Consider the following 16860-nt stretch of genomic DNA (forward strand, 5'->3'; position numbering starts at 1 on the left):
AAAAGCAGATTTTATGACACATTAGGATGGTAAAATATTACCATTTCAGTAGAGTTCTCCATGCAAATAACTCCTTCCAGAAATACATTTGGGAAAATAAACTGCAGTTTCTTTTGAATTAAAAGAGGATAAACCTCTTGTTTCAGTGGACTCTTACGTAATTAAAACAAGTGTGTGCTTTTAGATTCTACTATGTTGCTTTCCCAGCTTTCAAGTTCCTGTAGCAACTTCTATTGTCAGGTAGTTTCTTGGTCTTCTGCTACAAAGTAGCACATAGGAACTATCAAGTTGGCTGGTATGCAGACATAAAAGGAAGGAAATTGTATGTAAAATAGTTACCTTCTGGGTATTGCTCCTTTAATTTTATTTATTTATTTATTCACATACCATTGGTTCAAGAATTTCTGTTGAAGACCACTGCTGCTTCTGTAAAAGATTCTATTACTGCAGACATCAGGTGTGTCAGTGATAAGGCCTCCAGGTATATGAGCGGCCATCTCACATTCTGTTTGAAATAGCTGCTGTATCTTTTTAGGTACAGATTGCTGCAAAAATAGTGTTTACACTGCCTCCAAGTAACAGTTCCTTTTTGGTAGGTCTCCTTGTTACTGGGAAATAACACCATCACCTGTCATGTGAGCATTAGCTCCAGCTGAGTGATGTTTTTGTGTGGGCCATGGAAGTTTGTTATGTTCAATGCTAAAAATGCATTTGACAAGGAAATAATGCAGTGGAATTAGCATGTAAAGAAAGAATGGACTGCTTTTTGTTGTCAGATGTATATGCTTAGCATGTAATTTATTTTTCTTTGGTTTAAAGACTTACTGCTTACAGGCCATATAGTTTGACATGGGTAGAAAATGGATAACTTGGTGATGGCAGTGGCCATTCTGTTGCATAAAGCCTGCTCTCTCCTCTGCTGTTTCTATTTTGTAAATCAGAGATGAAACACATACTCAGTTGCTTCCAGTTCTGCTGTCTTTGAAGAATAATGTGGCAAACACCAAGGATCTGGCATCAGCAGCATGACTATGGTGTGGGTGTCTTCACAGCTCTGATATAAGCACCTAATATTGTGGATAATTTACTCTCCAAATATTTAAGAATAGGTACAGTTATATAGAGGTAGCAGCTGTGATAGAGGACTTAGTTATGAAAAATCAGTAACACGCATAAACTAAATGTAGGTGATAAATAGGTCTAAAACTCACTAATGTATGAGCACAGTCTTCTGAGAAGGACACTTGTGCACCCCTGCTTTGAGAGCCTGAGGCTCATCAGTCTTCCCACCTGTAGGAGCAGCTTCGGCCAGGAGCCATGGTGAGCTGTGAGATACCCTGTGACTTTTTCCACCAGTTCCTAGAAGAGGTTAGTCTTAGAAAATGGGCTTAAAAATTAACAAAATAGAATAAATATATATAGCCTTGAGATTACACTACATTTTCATGTAGTTTTATTGTTCTAGCTCACAGCTGCTTATGCTAATGTGGGGAGCTTCCAGTACTTCCTGGAAGTCTTGAAAGTAATTTCAAAACATGGTGTTGGCTTCCTACCCCAATAACTTGAATCAAAATGCTTTACTATTTCTTTAGAGAAGCATACCAAAAGGTAGGTGATATATTCCTTGGGACAAAATGGAAAGCATTTGGTCAGGTGCTTTTCTGCATTCATCTGTAATTGAATGACAACAATATTTATTATTTTTTTTTTCCAGAGTGCTGTTTATTTTATTATAAAGAACCATTGTCTATATTGATTTTGTATTTTTGCTTTTTGGCTGCTTTAGCTTGCATGTAGTTATGGTGCTAAACTGGAAGCATTGTTGCTAGCAAAAGGCTTCAAGCAGAAGGAATATTTCCTCCATCCATGTAGTTGGGTTGTATTCGCTCTATTGTTAAAAGATTGTGACTGGTTCTGCCAGAGTGATTATGTGACATTTGTTTCGTTAGTCCCATATTCCTTCCTCAAAATACCATTTACCCAAGAAGAAGCAGTAGAATTACAAGTGCCAGAATGGAGTGAGGTGAAGATACCCTAGACAGCTAAGGCAGCAAAGAACAGCGGGGTTCTCTTCTGTTCCACCTTGTACTCTTTCTGGGGCTATTCAAACTATCTGAAAAGGGTTGTGACACGAGGTAGTGGATCCTGTGATCTCTGTCCTGCTGACAGCTTGCAGGGCTGTAGTGAACCTTTTGCTGCTCCACAGGGAACTGCTTCACGCAGCAAGGCAGGTCCCGGGTGACTGTGCTGGCAGTGCAGAAGAAGGTTTTTAAGGCCTGACAGAGGTCTGTGAGTCTAGACAGTCTTTATCTTCAGTACAAACGTGATGTAAGTCCGAGATCAAGGAAAGTACATAGTCTATGATAAAAGGGGTAGGGTGCGAATTGGTTTTTGTAGGTCAGGAGGCAGCATTTGAGTGATGCAGCATTTGAGATGCAGGTGTCTGTGAGCCTCTGAGAAGGATAATGACACCCTTCTGCTCCATGATTTATTTCCAGGGGTAGGGGGTTGGGGTTTGTGATCTTAAAGCAAAACATATTTTTTCAATGTCTGCATCAAATAGTTAAGTCAATGGTGGAATTGGTGATGGTGGTGTTTAGTTCTTCGAAGTCTTGATATGATGCCCTACTTACTGTAAATTGATAAATTCTTTTTTCTGAGCATGTCTTAAAGTGAGGGGTTTTTTTAAGTTTCTGAAAAGAAATATATGAACCAGAACATATAACTCAATTAACAATTCATTAACATGATGGAATGAAAATCAAAAGTTAAATCTCATTCATTTGAATGTGGTGTAACATTTTTGTAATGTTTTTAATCCTAGCACTTATAAAACACTCAAGACAGTTCAGTTTAACACATCCTAGATCAGGGTCATGGGAAGCTGTGATAAGAATGATGCACTCAGGATCACTAAGGTGTTTGCTAATGGAGGTAGTAAAGAACTTGGGATTCCCAGCCTTACAACATGGTACTGGTCTTGGCTTAATTTGTGTTGAATAGCAATTGTATTTGTCCAAATATTGTTAGAGATTAATTACTCTCCAGAGTATTTTAAACAAGATTTTCAATCCTAGTTTTGAGTTGGACTGCACAGATAATTTTGCTGATGGCTAAAATAACCAATAGCTTGTGTAGTGCATTTTCACCGTTATTCTTTTTACAAAAAGCTTCTTTTAACAAAAACATGTCAGCATTTAGTCTGATATGCTTCTGCAACTTCAGTCCACGTGGTTACCTTTGAAAGGGGGTGCTGCTTGGCTCTGGTAATTTTCAACCTAGCAAGTGACAAACTAGGATTTAGACACAGTGAGACTTTACCACACTTCATGCCATCAAAATACCAAGCTGCACCTCAAGAACAAACAAACAAACAAGCAAGCAAAATGAACAGAGGGAGAGGAAAAAAAGATTTCATGGAGCTTGGACTTGCAATTGGTTTTAAAATGTTAAAAAAAATAAATATGTTTGTTTCCTTATAGATTTTTCTCATTTAGGATGTCACAAGGTATAATTTGTGTGGTTAAACCACAAATATGTGGATTGCTTATAAAAATGTTGCTGTATCTTTGCCATGACTACTCATAAGCATCTCCCAGTTTAACTTCATATTCCAAGTAAAGCACTCCTGTAGCATTCATACGTCTGATCACCTTATCTCATGAGGATTAGTCCTGTTGTCCAGGAAACAGCATTAACAGATCACACATTTCTTAAGTTTTATGTTACATTAGTAGATTTACCTTAAAATTTTAAGCCCGAAACAGCTGGTATTTAAATAGTGTGTTGGCCTCTTTTGTGAGGATGTTTGCAATTTCCTGATGTAAAATCCTTTGCTAGTGAGCCATGGAGCAAGCAGCCAGTCAGAAAATAAGCCTTCTTAACAGGAATCTTGTTCAGTTGTACTGCTTCAAGGCAATAGCCTGAAAACAAGTGAGGCTCTTCAGTGAGTGGCTTACATCTTCACAACTGAAAATGTTAGGAGCCACCTACTCTTGAAGCAGGAATTTGTTGCAGCGGGACCGCTTGTTTTCCCCCCAACATTGTGTTCCAAGTGTTTCTATGGAAAACAAAAAGAGAGAATACATCAGCTGATGGAAAAACCAAAAAGGTTTTTCAGTTTAAATCGTTACTTGAAATAAAATCAAACATGTGAAATGTTCTCTTCTCCTGATCACTTCCCAGACAAAGGCAGCATTGACACACACCAAAATGCCAGGAGCAGAATTCATGCCATCTGAGTGCACTCTAATGCTAGATCCATAATTGCTTTTTCTGCCTGGCAGTTTTTACAAGCAGCTGTTTGTTAGAAAAATAGACTTCATTAGGGATTTTTCAGCTCAGAGTGCCCTTACACAGTATTTGTCTGATAGAACGTGCAGAAGCTGAGTTCCTCTCTCCTGGCTGTAGCATTTTGTATTTCACAGGTGGTGACTTGACTGAACAGTGAAAACATCTAATTTTCACTTCTTGTTTGGTTGGTTTCACTTGCCATAATTTATTTGGGTTTCTTTTCCTGTGTAGGTTTGCATCCAGTGGTGTTGCAACACATTTTATTTCCTTTTCAGTTACAATAAATATATAAACACTTATTTTTTTTAACCCAGATTTGTCTTTCCAAGAATAGATGTGTAAGCCAAAAGTGTTGTCTTAATGTGGGTGCCTAAACAGCAGATGAAGTAAATCTGAGCCTGTGGGCCTATACCATGGGAAATGTGTTCCTCAGTATTACTGGCACTGGAATGCTGTATGAAGCCAGACTTTCCACAGAGACCTGCTGTCCTTCACTCAGTTAATTTGAAGAACAGATTTATGACACTTACCTTTAGTGATTATTTCTGAATAGAATAGATGTTGGAGACCAGTCTGCTATACAGGTGTGAGGCACTTTTTCTCTTGTATTTTGTTCAACTTGTTGCTTCTCAAAGGTACTAGGACATGCTCTTGGAGAAAATTAGTGAGGCTACTTGGGAGCAGCACCAGGTATTTCAGCTGCAGTACTTTACGATATAAAGTTCTAAAAAATACATATTTCCATCCACAGATCTGGCTTAAAATAGTGCAGAACTGTCCATTTTTAGGTAAAGAATGGCACCTCTAGAATTTCTGTTGGATTTATGAAAAATACATCTTTTGATGGAACATGGGATATTATTAAGGGCTTTCTGTGCCATAGCTCATAGAATCATAGAACAGTAGGGGTTGGAAGGGACAGCTGGAGATCACAGAGTCCAACCCCAACCCCCCTGCCAGAGCAGGACCACGTAGAGCAGGTCACACAGAAAAGCATCCAGATAGCTCTTGAAAGTCTGCAGAGAAGGAGACTCCAAAACCTCTCTGGGCAGCCTGTGCCAGTGCTACATCACCCTTACAGTAAAGAAGTTTTTCCTCATATTATGGTGGAATTTCCTGTGTTCCAGTTTTTGTCCATTGCCCTTTGTCCTATCACATGGCACCACTGAGAAGAGATTGGCCCGATCTTTTTGACACCCACCCTTCAGATATTTGTAAATGTTAATAAGATCCCCTCTCAGTCTTCTCTTTTCCAGACTAAACAGCCCCAGGTCTCTCAGTCTTTCTTCATAAGACAGATATTCCAGTCCCTTAATCATCCTCATACCTCCTCATGTTACTTTATCTTCTTAAATGGGAAAAAATAGGGTGGAGGAATTCTGTACTACAGACAGGAATAAGTTTTGCAATTCTGATCCCCCCTTCTTTTCCTTTGCCCTGTATCAGGTCTTTTCTGTTGCACAGTACAAGCTCCTCAACAGAGATTAGACATGTTTTGTAGGGAGGAAAAAAAATGCACTCTGTACAAACATTTTAATTCTCTGTGACATATTAAATTTAGGAACTGTATTATCCTGGCTGGTTGGTAGCAGCAAGCTGTTCTGCCACAAAATTGATTTTGGCTGAATGGTCAGCAGCAAGAGATGAAATCTCAGTGAGTTAATTTTATCCTGAAACATTTTTTTGTACTCTTGTCTGATGCAAAAGAGAAATATTATGGGGACCTATACCTATTTATATCACTCTTCTGAAAGTCTCAGAATGGTTTGTAAGTGTTAAATTTAGTATGATGCAGGCAGTTACATAATATCCATATTTTACAAATGGGGAAAATCATAGTTCAGGAAGGTTAGCTGCATGAGACCACATAGCATCATTAACAGAAGCAGAAATAATGAGTCATAGCCCTGAGTTCCTTGCAGTTATCTTCTGTGTTACGGGTTCCAGGCACTTCAGCCTGTTTGGCTACAAGAGCAGAGAGGTTATAAAGTGCACACTGGTTAAATAATTTCATTAACCCTATTAATTCTGCTAGATTTCTCACCATACTTAGGATCTGTGCTTGTATGTCAGTGCATTGATTGGCATTTTAAATTGAATCATGTTGGGCCAGATTTCTTTTAAATCAGATTATAAAGCTGTGGGACACAAAAGTAATATGATTAGATAATTATGTTCAGCATCAAATAGTTCTTAAGAGGTGTTTGAATTTCAGCTTCTGTGTTTGTTCGATCAATTTTAAGATCTTGGTCTTTTTATATAGGCAAGCTTTTATCATAGAGTTGTAGGCAAGGAACTTAAGAATATCAAATTGGCTCAGAATGAGCTATGCTAACGTGTTGGGTCATGCTTTTGACTTAGCTCCAGTCCACAGTGTGCTTTACACAAATACTTTGTGTACCTCTTCACAATCTGAGGCTTTGGTCAGCATTGCCCAACTGCTCGGCCTTTTCATTGGCCCTTCTAGCCATTTAAGGGAACATCTGGTTTGAAATTGGAATATAACTTTCTGTATGAAAAACATTTCATGTCCTTCTCTTTTTAAGGAAGTTTCTTTGTAGCACTAGTAGTAAATAAATAAATTTTGTCTTACTTGCGTGGTCTCTCAGAAGCACAATGTGTAAGTTAAGATACGGTACAAAACCTTTGTTTACCTTTCTTGTTGTTACTTGATTATTCCCAATACTTCAGTGAGAACAGTAATATAGCACTTCATATGCAAAACCCTTGGGGAAGAGATATGCAAGACTTCTGGTATTTGTTGCCAAGTTTGTATTTTACAAAGCATTCTCACTTATTGCTGGTAGTACCAGCCCACATCGGAGTCTGTACCAGTCCTTTTCCATTTTGTGCTATAGGGCAAACTTCTAACATAATCAGACTAAAACTTGTTATTTGGTTTATTGTAAGGATTTACCTTTCATGTGGCTTCTTCGTGTACCCCTTGAAGGCACTCACCTTTTCTAATATTAACACTTTGTCAGTTAGACTTCCATGAAAGGTTCATACTATTTTAGACAATGTGACTTGAAACACTCACAGAGTTTAGTCAAGTTGACTAAGAACATTGTTGTTGGGAGAGTGGTTAAATGACTGCCTGTAAAGAGTTTATTGTCTCTAGTGTTCTCTTAGTTTGTACTCTTCACCTTGTTACCAGATTCATTTTAAGTGTTATGTTGTGTGTTAGCATAACACAGGGGAACGTTATGCTAAGAGCATGATGGGGTATGATAGCAGAACATGTAGGGGAATGATTAGTGCATCTACTGCACTTGTATGGAGGTTTATACAATTTTTAAAAAGTTTCAAGAATCTATTTTGATGACAGGGTCATTTGTGGTGGAGGTTGGGTTTGGCCATGGTGGTGGGGACAGTATTCAGACTGGGAGCTTGGAAAGAAAGTCCCCCTGTGTCTTCAAGGTCGGAGGTGTTTTTGGTACAGAGAGATACAGACCTCTGGGAAAAAGATTAACAAATACAGGGTGGAAAAAGAATCTTGTGGCTTCTCAAGTGGGACATGCACGGCAGATAGGAGACCTCCCAAGAGTATCACTGTTTCCTAAGTAATATTGTGACTAAAGAGGATTTAATTTCTTTGGGGGTACCTCACCTTGCATCTGAAACATGACTATTCCCCTTTCATGCTAGATATTCCTCCAACAGGGAATGTTTTGTGTAATGCAGCTTGAAGCCAGTTAACAGTAATCATCAGTCACAATATTTGTTGCACTTTTTAGCCTTTTTGTACACCTTTTATGCTTGCCTCCAACAAATTACTTGCATGCAGTGGTATTTTTTGTTTGTTTCTGGTTTGGTGCTTAAGCCCTTAGTGTGAGGCCTAGCTAGACTGTAAAACTCTCCTTCAGCAGCTTGCTTATGCTTGTGGCTTTAACCTTCCTGCAGGGGGTTGTGCTTTTTATTTACAAAATTCCATTTTCCAGTTACAAACAGAATATTATTAAGAGAGTCTTCTTTTTACCAATTAGGTCAAAGTCCTAAAATTTTAAGACCTAAACCGCATGGTTTAGAGCGAACTGATTCACAAACCGTAGGTGACTTTACTACAAGAAGAAAGGGTATGTACTTTAGCACTGTATGTATATGGAGCTTTATAAAACTAAGTAAAAGAAAAGTTAAGAAAAATCTTATTATAGAATAACTAACTCTTGTGTAGTCTTTTTACTTCTGTTATAGTGTAAGATCATGAATGTGTTTTTCTTGCCAAGCAAAAAGTTTCCTCTGAAAGGAATTAGTCTTTCTGGCTTGAACAGCATATATCAATATTTCCTTGACAATAACATGGTGTTCTGATCTCTTAAGTTGTATCTGTTCATATTTTGGATTTGCTTTTGTCTGTTTAGAAGAAAGTGTACATATGACTTACCTGTAAGTTGCTTGAAGTAAATTTTGTTAGTAAATAACCTGAAATCATAGTTTACTCGGGTTTCCTGCAGTTGGCTAAACACCGAAATAAAGAAAGATATGGTTCTCTGACCATTTACCAGCACAGAGATTTATTTATGCATCTTAATGAGCATTGCAGTTAGTCTAATGGGGCTTGTTGAAGGTGCCGAGTTGGTGCCTTATATAGTCAAAAGAATTATGTTAAAAATCATACAGAAGTGTCAGTGATCATTACCTTTGATTGTTAAAGTCCATTGCAATTGGATGGAATAGTCCTAACTGTTTCTGCTGGAGCAGAACCTTACCTGCCATTTATACCTGCTAGGTCATCTCAGGCCTTTACACAGGACTTGACCCAAGCTGATAATTTTTTTGTCCTTTATGGTCTAGTATTGTCTCACCTATGACAAGTTCGGTTCTGCCACTCATATCTCATATGATACCTTGTATCTTGAGATAGATGAGTTGTAATTCCTCTCCTGAGTCTGTGGTGACAGCTTTTTTATGAGCAAGTGAGTTAAAGTGGCAGAATTACTGGAGCAGGCTTGATATGCTTTGAGTGTGTAATTATGCCTTCTCAACAGAGAAAAGGAGAAAACTGTTTGGGATACTAAAGACTGATACTTCTCCAGAAAATCTGAATCAGGAGTCCTTATGTTAAATATATGATATCTGACTTTTCAATAAACTCAATCTGAGGAGTGACTATAATGACAGTATAATGGCTACAGTTCTGCGTTGTCCTTGTGAGACAGCCACACTGATAAAGCAACTGCTTTTTGTCAGTTCCTCATGTGGTCACTTAAGACAGCTCTTACTCCACATGAATTCATGCTTACATACCTGACATTTGATCTTGGTAAATCTGCTAACAGGCAGCAAACTGACTGGAAGGACAGTGAGGAGAGGAAGGGGTGTTACAATGACGTTGCATTTTATTTTCTAAAAACAGTTTTAGGAAGGATGAAGTTGAGATTAAAGCTGTTCCTGCAGTTTGTGTGATTTTATTAATTTTTTTCCACAAGTCCTTTTTTATCCTTTATTTTCCCCTAACATTTGAGTGGGGTGAAACATACAAGCTGGAGAGGAAGGATAATGCATTTCTCACTGATACTCTATTTGTGATTCTGTTCTGAAAATGGAGTTTAAACATGGCAGCATTTCTGGAACAATGTTAGTTGTCATTAATGGCACAAACATTCTAATACTTTGCTCATCTGTTGATAAGCCCTAAAGCAAGCCAAGCACCTCTTGGAACTGAAGCTGGATGTTAGCTCATCTCTCACTTTTGCAAACATGGTCGTAGCTGCAGATTCTACCCACACTTTGAGCTGTGAAACCTCCTCAGTAAGGACACATGTATGCAGCAAGGGCAGAGCTTGCGTAACAGTTGTCCATAAACTAAGATAAGGATCCAGAGCTGGCTCCGCTGAAACAGTCCATCAAGCCCTATGCTGGGCTTGTCAGTTCAACAAGTCATTGTGGCAGAGTAAGGACAACATGGTGCTGCCATTTTCAGAGTTTCTTTTCAAAACAGAATTACTACATAGAAGTACATCTTGCAAAATTCTTAAATTGTGTGTTTTTTTCCTAATTGATGTTGCTTTTCAGTTCCTGGAAAGATTAAAAATGTAGGTTAAGGTATCATGGCTTTCTTAGAACTGAAAACTGTCTTCTTTTCCTAGTTAGTATTTGATATTTTTAACATAGGGGTTTTTTGTTGTTTTGTAGGCTTTGAAAAACTATTAAATTTAAGTTTGTTTAGGAATGTTCTGTGCTTTACGATTGTATTTTTTTTATATAGCAAAACCAGCTCCACTAGAAATAAAACCTCTGCCTGAATGGGAAGAATTACAAGCCCCGGTTCGATCTCCTATCACCAGAAGCTTTGCACGAGAGTACGTTTCTTAGCCTTTCCTCATTTAGATTGTTTTTGTTGACCACAGTGTTAATAAATGTGTGTACATCTGTGTTATATTTTAGCCTGTGCTATAGAATTGAGGTTTCCTTTTGAAGAGTGTGTGTGTGTATGTATATATGCTCATGCGCATTGAAACAGTGTGTCCGTATTAATTTTCATTTTGTAATATTAAGTATAAGAGACTGTTTTATAACCAAAATATGTGGCACTCTAGTAAACTTGAATGAAAATTTCAGCTCTAATATGCGTATTTTTGTTGTTTACCAGGAGGTTTTAAGATATTTGAGATGTAATGTTTGTAAAATAATTCCTGGTAATTAGCCCCTCCAGGTTTCCTATGTCTCCCAGACCGGATTCAGTTCATAGCACAACTTCCAGCAGTGACTCGCACGACAGTGAAGAGAATTATGTATCCATGAATCCAAATCAGTCCACTGAAGACCCAGTATGTAAAATCTACGTCTTAACTACTCTCTTCCTGTGCAGTCCTTACTTTTAAATTATGCATACACAGATCTTTCCACTCCACATCACTCCCTTTATGCTTCTACATCAAAATAATAATAAAAAATTCTCTGTAGAAAAACTGTAATTTTGGTTAGATTTCACTGAAGAAATTAAAAGCATAATAATATATAAAGAGAATTGTTAGCATGCATATCAATTGTACAAAACAGCTCAATACGTGCCTTTTTTTTTTTCCTTTTCCCTAGAAACTGCCTCCTCTTTGTAGTTGCTTGTCCTGGGCTATGCACCAGTTCAGTATTATGACATCAAGGGAAATAAACCATCTTAGGACCTCTGAGACATGCCTTACAACCTTTGTTGAAAGGACATCTACCAAGAAATGTGGAAGGAACAGGGGGGGGGGGAAAGGATTTATATTTGTTGTTTAGTTTTTATAAAAACTGAGCTTTATGTACTCTTACTAGGCTTCTTTCAAAAAAGAGTATAGAGAGGGTCTCTGAATTGAATATGTATATTTTTCTCCCCTTTGAGGGAGAATTTTCTCAGATAATACTGTTTCAGATGTTCAGCTTGCAGTGCAGTAAGTGCAGAGCTAGTTAGGATAAGCTAATTAAGCATGCTGTGGTTTTTGTTTGGTTGGGGGCAAAGGAGAGAGAGAAAAAGAAGAACAAATGATAGTATTTTAATGTAAGAGAGTAGCAGTAGGACCTAGGCCTAAACTAAAATGTGGTCCAGAATACCTTAAAGCACTGGAGGTAAACCTGTGTCTTTGAGCTCAGCTTTCTATTCAGTCTAGTTCAATGTATTCACACCACATTTGTACAGTTTGGGGGATACAGCAGCATTTTTCATCTTTAAAGCATTATGAGACACCTTCTTTCGGGAGGGCCTGTCTAGCGCCTCTCTTGTTCTGTTTGTTTGTCTGCTGCCTTAGATGGCATGTGCTGGCCCATTTCCCTGCACACTGGACTCTCCTCCTCTTGCAGAGCTGCTTGCTTCCCCATCCTGCTGCTTTGGATACTCCTCCAGTCTCCCTCTGCTCCAGCTCACTATTGCTGCCTCTGGGTACTGCTGCTCAGGTCTCCCTGAGCCAGCTCCTCCTGCCAATTTCCCTGCGGCAGCTCTGGCCTGGTGCAAGCTCAGGAGCCAGCAGAGCATCCTGGCCCGTGCTTGGTACCACGTCTGACCCGCTCAGCAGCGCAGGCATCCTTTCCAGGCAAAGTGCACCTCAGCAGCAGGGAGCTGATGGTGTAAAAAGTTAGCCCCCTCCCTTGCAAGAGACATTGGTAAGTAATCAGGAACATCCCATTTTGCAGATGCAGGAAATTTCCCGTATTACACAAAGGTTTAGGCTCGTCTATGCCCACAGTTCTCCCTGCAGCAGAATCGCCGTTCAAATTGGGAAATCAAATTTCTTTTGATTTTTACAGTGCCATTTCAGGGGTTTAACTTCAGTGCCAAGATGGTATAATTAATATCACAGCTCAGATGGCCTCTCATTAATATCTTCTGTTTGCTTGCAATGTTCATTCTTTAAGGTTGTTCAACAGGTTTCCTTTCATTTTCATTTATGTATATTTAAAGTTTCGCTTTTCTACTGCATATGTTCTGCCTGTCTAGTTTGTTTGAAATAACAGATTATTTTTTGTTTAAACAGAAATATCTTTTTTATTTATGCTGGAAACATTGATACAAACCCTGATGGTTTTTTATGTTAAATATGCAGAAATTTGTTTAGAGAATTTGGGCAACAAAAATTAACTTTGTCTCAGTTGTTTGCATTGGTCCTTGCTACCACTTAATATTAAATGAGTTGGATGATACAGATATAATGGATAACTTAAATTTTAAAAAGCCCAGCTCATTAAGCTTTAACCCGTAAAATATTTTATTTCGTAGAGAACATGAATGTTTCCAGATATCTCAAGGCCTTTGTTTTAAAATGTGCCAATTATATAGATGTCTTGGAAATTTTTATTTGTTCCAACTGCATCTTAGAAAGGATTCCATAGTTTTTCATATTTTTCTGTCATCAGCTTCGAAGCCTGTTGTTTGGACATGTCATACTTCTGTTTTATTCAATAAAATCAGCAATATTCTGCTTTTTCTTTCAAGTTGCTGTCAGCCTTACCCTTCTGTCTTTCCTTCTGCCTTCCTCTTCATTTTTTGCTGACTGCTGCCCTCTGTCTTCCTTTTTTTTCTTTATCTTTTAGAGAAGAGTCCTTCTATTGTACTGTTCCTATAACACCTGTTAAGAGGGAGGGATCAGGCTGGGAGAGGACAGAGGAGGTGAGGTTGTAAAAGTCTGGGCTAATTGAAATTTAGGTATATACAATATGACTTCAGGCAGCACTACACAAATTTTCCAAAGTTTGAATCTTTTTGTCTTATCAATTGAATAATACTTTTTGATTTTCAGCTTAATCATGGTGGCTTTTGAATGAAAAGTAAAAGTTTCTTCTGAAGTTTTGCCACTATTGTAAGGCTGAAATTCTTGTATGGTATTTAACAGCAATTTAAGGAAATAAGTAAATTTGTAATCAAGTAATGCTAAATTTTGAGAAGGTAACAGCTTCATTTAAAAAGAACAAACCACACTCCATTCTTAATCACATTATATGAAAGGGACGTTACGTGGAAGGCACAGATTGGTTTGGTGGCAACCTTGAATCTGGGGGGTTGGTTTGGAGGATTTTTTCCTCTGTTGGTTTTTGACTCTGTCCCAGTTTTGACTTAGAATATATCCCCTTGTTATACGGTGTCAATAAAATTTGCATGTTTTAACTGTTTGCAAGAGCTATCAACCAGTTCTTTAACATTTATACTTTGGCAGTTTATAATAAGCGTTATATGATAATGTGAGCCATTAGAATGTATGTTTGTTACCTGAAGTTATTTACATTATAATTTCAGAATTTGTTTGGAAGCAACAGTATTGATGAAGGAAGCAGCCCTATGGTAAAACCTAAAGGAGATAAACAAGTAGAATATTTAGATCTGGACCTAGATTCGGGAAAATCTACTCCACCTCGTAAGGTAAGCTTTTTGCCATCAGGAGTTTAACATTTCTTCACACGTAGCTGCTGGGGAAAAAGGGAGCCTCCTGCAAGATCATCCTAACTAGGTTTGTCAAATGGTCAACAGGAGAGTCTATCTTAGACCTTCGAGAGAAACCTGTGATTGTTCTATATCTGTTTGGGATACCTACTTTTTGTTGTTGGTTTATTAAACTTATATTTTTCCCTCTCCTTTGCCTATCCCAGAAAAAGAGCAGTGGTTCAGGCAGCAGCGTGGCAGATGAAAGAGTTGATTACGTTGTGGTCGACCAGCAGAAAACGCTAGCGCTGAAGAGCACAAGAGAAGCATGGACTGATGGGAGACAGTCTACAGAATCTGAAACACCTACAAAAAGCATGAAATGAAAATACTGCTTTTTCTTCAAAGAGCAGGAAGGAATTTTGAAGAATTTTGAAGAATTACAGAACCACAGTGGCAGTGTTGTTCGACTGCACCATACCCGATTCACTGGTGTGTGAATAGGTTTATGACCGAATGGGATGGAAGCCAAAAGGACCCTTTGAATATATCAAAGGAATTTTAAGACCGTAATTGGCTCTGTGGTCTCCGGAAAATTTGCAACCTGTAAATAACATGTAAAATAGTATCACTTAGTTTTCAGAAAACCTTTTGTTCTGTAGTTAACACATTTGTAGTATTACTATGTTTATGCACTTTTTCAGTTACAATGTTGGTTCAGGTATTCCTAGTTAGTGTACCTTAATGCCTAATTCATCGGGAGAATTTTTTTTCCTTACACTACTATTCCTTACAATTTTAGGTTAATTAAGCTACATGTAGAGACAGAGATTAATATTTGAACTTCATTTTAACAACTTCAAATTGATTTTGCGGAAACGCTTTCACAATTGAATGATCTACTTGAATTGCCAAGAGATGAACGTTAGTTACATACTTGTTTATATTTAATACACGCAAGATTATTTGGAAGTCTACAGGTTACCTTCCTAACAAAAATTGCTGTGAGTTAATAATAATGAACTGTACTGGGGTTAGACCTACAATCCTGGCTTGTATGTTAGTTGTTAGTGGTGGAACTTCTATTGTATTTTATTAATGACAGTGTTCTGTGTTCAATGAGTGAAGATTCTGCAGGGTGGGATCTTCCACTTTTAAAGACTGAATAATTAAATATCAAGTAAGCCTGCAAACCACTGATGGCATGCAGTAATATTGTGATCTCACACTTATTAACAAGAAATAACCTTTATATTATTTACAGAAGGTAGAGTATACAAATCAGGTACGTACCAAGCACTATTGTGCTAATACACTGATCAGGTTTAGACAATGAGCTTTAGTTTTGTACTATTTAGAAGTTCTAATGTCAGTTTTCAGTTCAAGATTAATGGGACAGTTTGACATTCACTGTTTTTAGTACTAGCAAAATACTGTGATTTTGAATTAGACATTAATTCAAATGAAAATACTATGTTTTGATACCATAGTACCCTTCTTATGATCTCTATTTTATTTTAATCTCCTGCTTGGCCTTATATTTAAATCCCTATGCAACTGATACTTTATAACTCTGTTCTTAAAAATTAGATAATATACTTAAATGGTCCCCTTGTAAACCACTTGTTGTTCTTTCCTGGTACAGGATTTTAAGCTCTGTATACTGTGATCCTTTATTTTACTATGCCAGTTCCAAATAATAATCTCCCTTGGTTTAGAGAGACATCTTTTGTTATTTGGAAGAAGATATAGTTCTTTAAATACGTGAATGAGTTAGGTCTAGATAGAAAGCTTACTAACACTTTTTTTTTTTTTTTTTTTTTACACAAACACCCTCAAGTAAGCTGTTGGTTTTATTTTCCCACCCAGTTTGTCCAGATCATGTAAAAAGTGAGCATAGAGCTGTGTTGTTTTCTGGCTTGTTGGCCTTAGTACTGTGCCTAATCTACCATTGGTTGTTTCTCTCCACTCACAGCCACAATCTACAGTATGTAAATTACCTTATTCTTAACAAAGGTTCTTTTTAAATTAGTAATACTTTGATGCTTTGAATGTTCATTTTAAAAATGAAACTAAACACAATGCATTTTGAGGTGAATTTTAAATAAATCAAGTTGTTCGATTTTCATGTGTACACTCTGTCCTGTGAAACAGTGAACCAGTGTTAATGTGTCTATGGAGGTGCCTATATACCAACCACACTTTTTAAAAATTGGAGATTATCTATTAGTGCCTCTCAAAAAATGTACAACTAAAACAATTTTCAAAATTTATCTCTGATTTGAAACCCTATATCAAGCAGCTAAATAATCTCAATTCTCAGTCTTCTGGGAGCCCAAAGAATAATGTGAGCCAAGGGGATCTTGATGACTCAATCAAAAGTAGTTTAAATCCATAAAGATTCTGGAGTTTTAGCTCAACTCCGCTTTGATGGTCTTCCTATGCAATAATAATCTCTTCTTTACTGATGCTACAGCTGAAGTGCCTGTAGGCACGGTGAGTATTGCGTAAGTGATGTAAGGAAAGTTTTGGTTTAGGACATTGGCTTTAAGCATTTTATCAGTGCATTGATAGCAGTGCATCTCCACTGCTGAGATGCCTCTAACTCAACAGATGTGGTTAGATAATAATTTTGCTGTTTATCCTACATAATTGGTTTGGTGCTTGCTACAGCAGAGAAGAATCCATACTGTGGACTCTTGCAGTCATGCATGCACCCAACAAGTAGGATGATCTTG

At 37.6% G+C, this 16860-nt stretch overlaps 1 protein-coding gene across 8 annotated transcripts in view; it reads left to right on the forward strand.

Moving 5' to 3' along the window:
* GAB1 (GRB2 associated binding protein 1) overlaps positions 1-16250 on the forward strand; it is a 94719-nt gene extending 78469 nt beyond the window's left edge. For 4 of the 8 annotated variants that reach the window (XM_051617226.1, XM_051617232.1, XM_051617227.1 and 1 more), the window contains 5 exons: positions 8280-8369; positions 10502-10595; positions 10940-11063; positions 14000-14122; positions 14350-16250. In XM_051617226.1, the coding sequence (XP_051473186.1) occupies positions 8280-8369; positions 10502-10595; positions 10940-11063; positions 14000-14122; positions 14350-14508 (590 nt within the window). In that variant the 3' untranslated portion in view covers positions 14509-16250. Of the gene's footprint in view, positions 1-8279; positions 8370-10501; positions 10596-10939; positions 11064-13299; positions 13376-13999; positions 14123-14349 lie in introns of all 8 variants that reach the window. The other 4 variants (XM_051617230.1, XM_051617231.1, XM_051617233.1 and 1 more) reach the window with 2 other exon arrangements.
* The last annotated feature ends 610 nt before the right edge of the window (positions 16251-16860 follow it).

Source organism: Apus apus, chromosome 4 (genome assembly GCF_020740795.1).
Source record: "Apus apus isolate bApuApu2 chromosome 4, bApuApu2.pri.cur, whole genome shotgun sequence".
NCBI lineage: Eukaryota > Metazoa > Chordata > Aves > Apodiformes > Apodidae > Apus > Apus apus.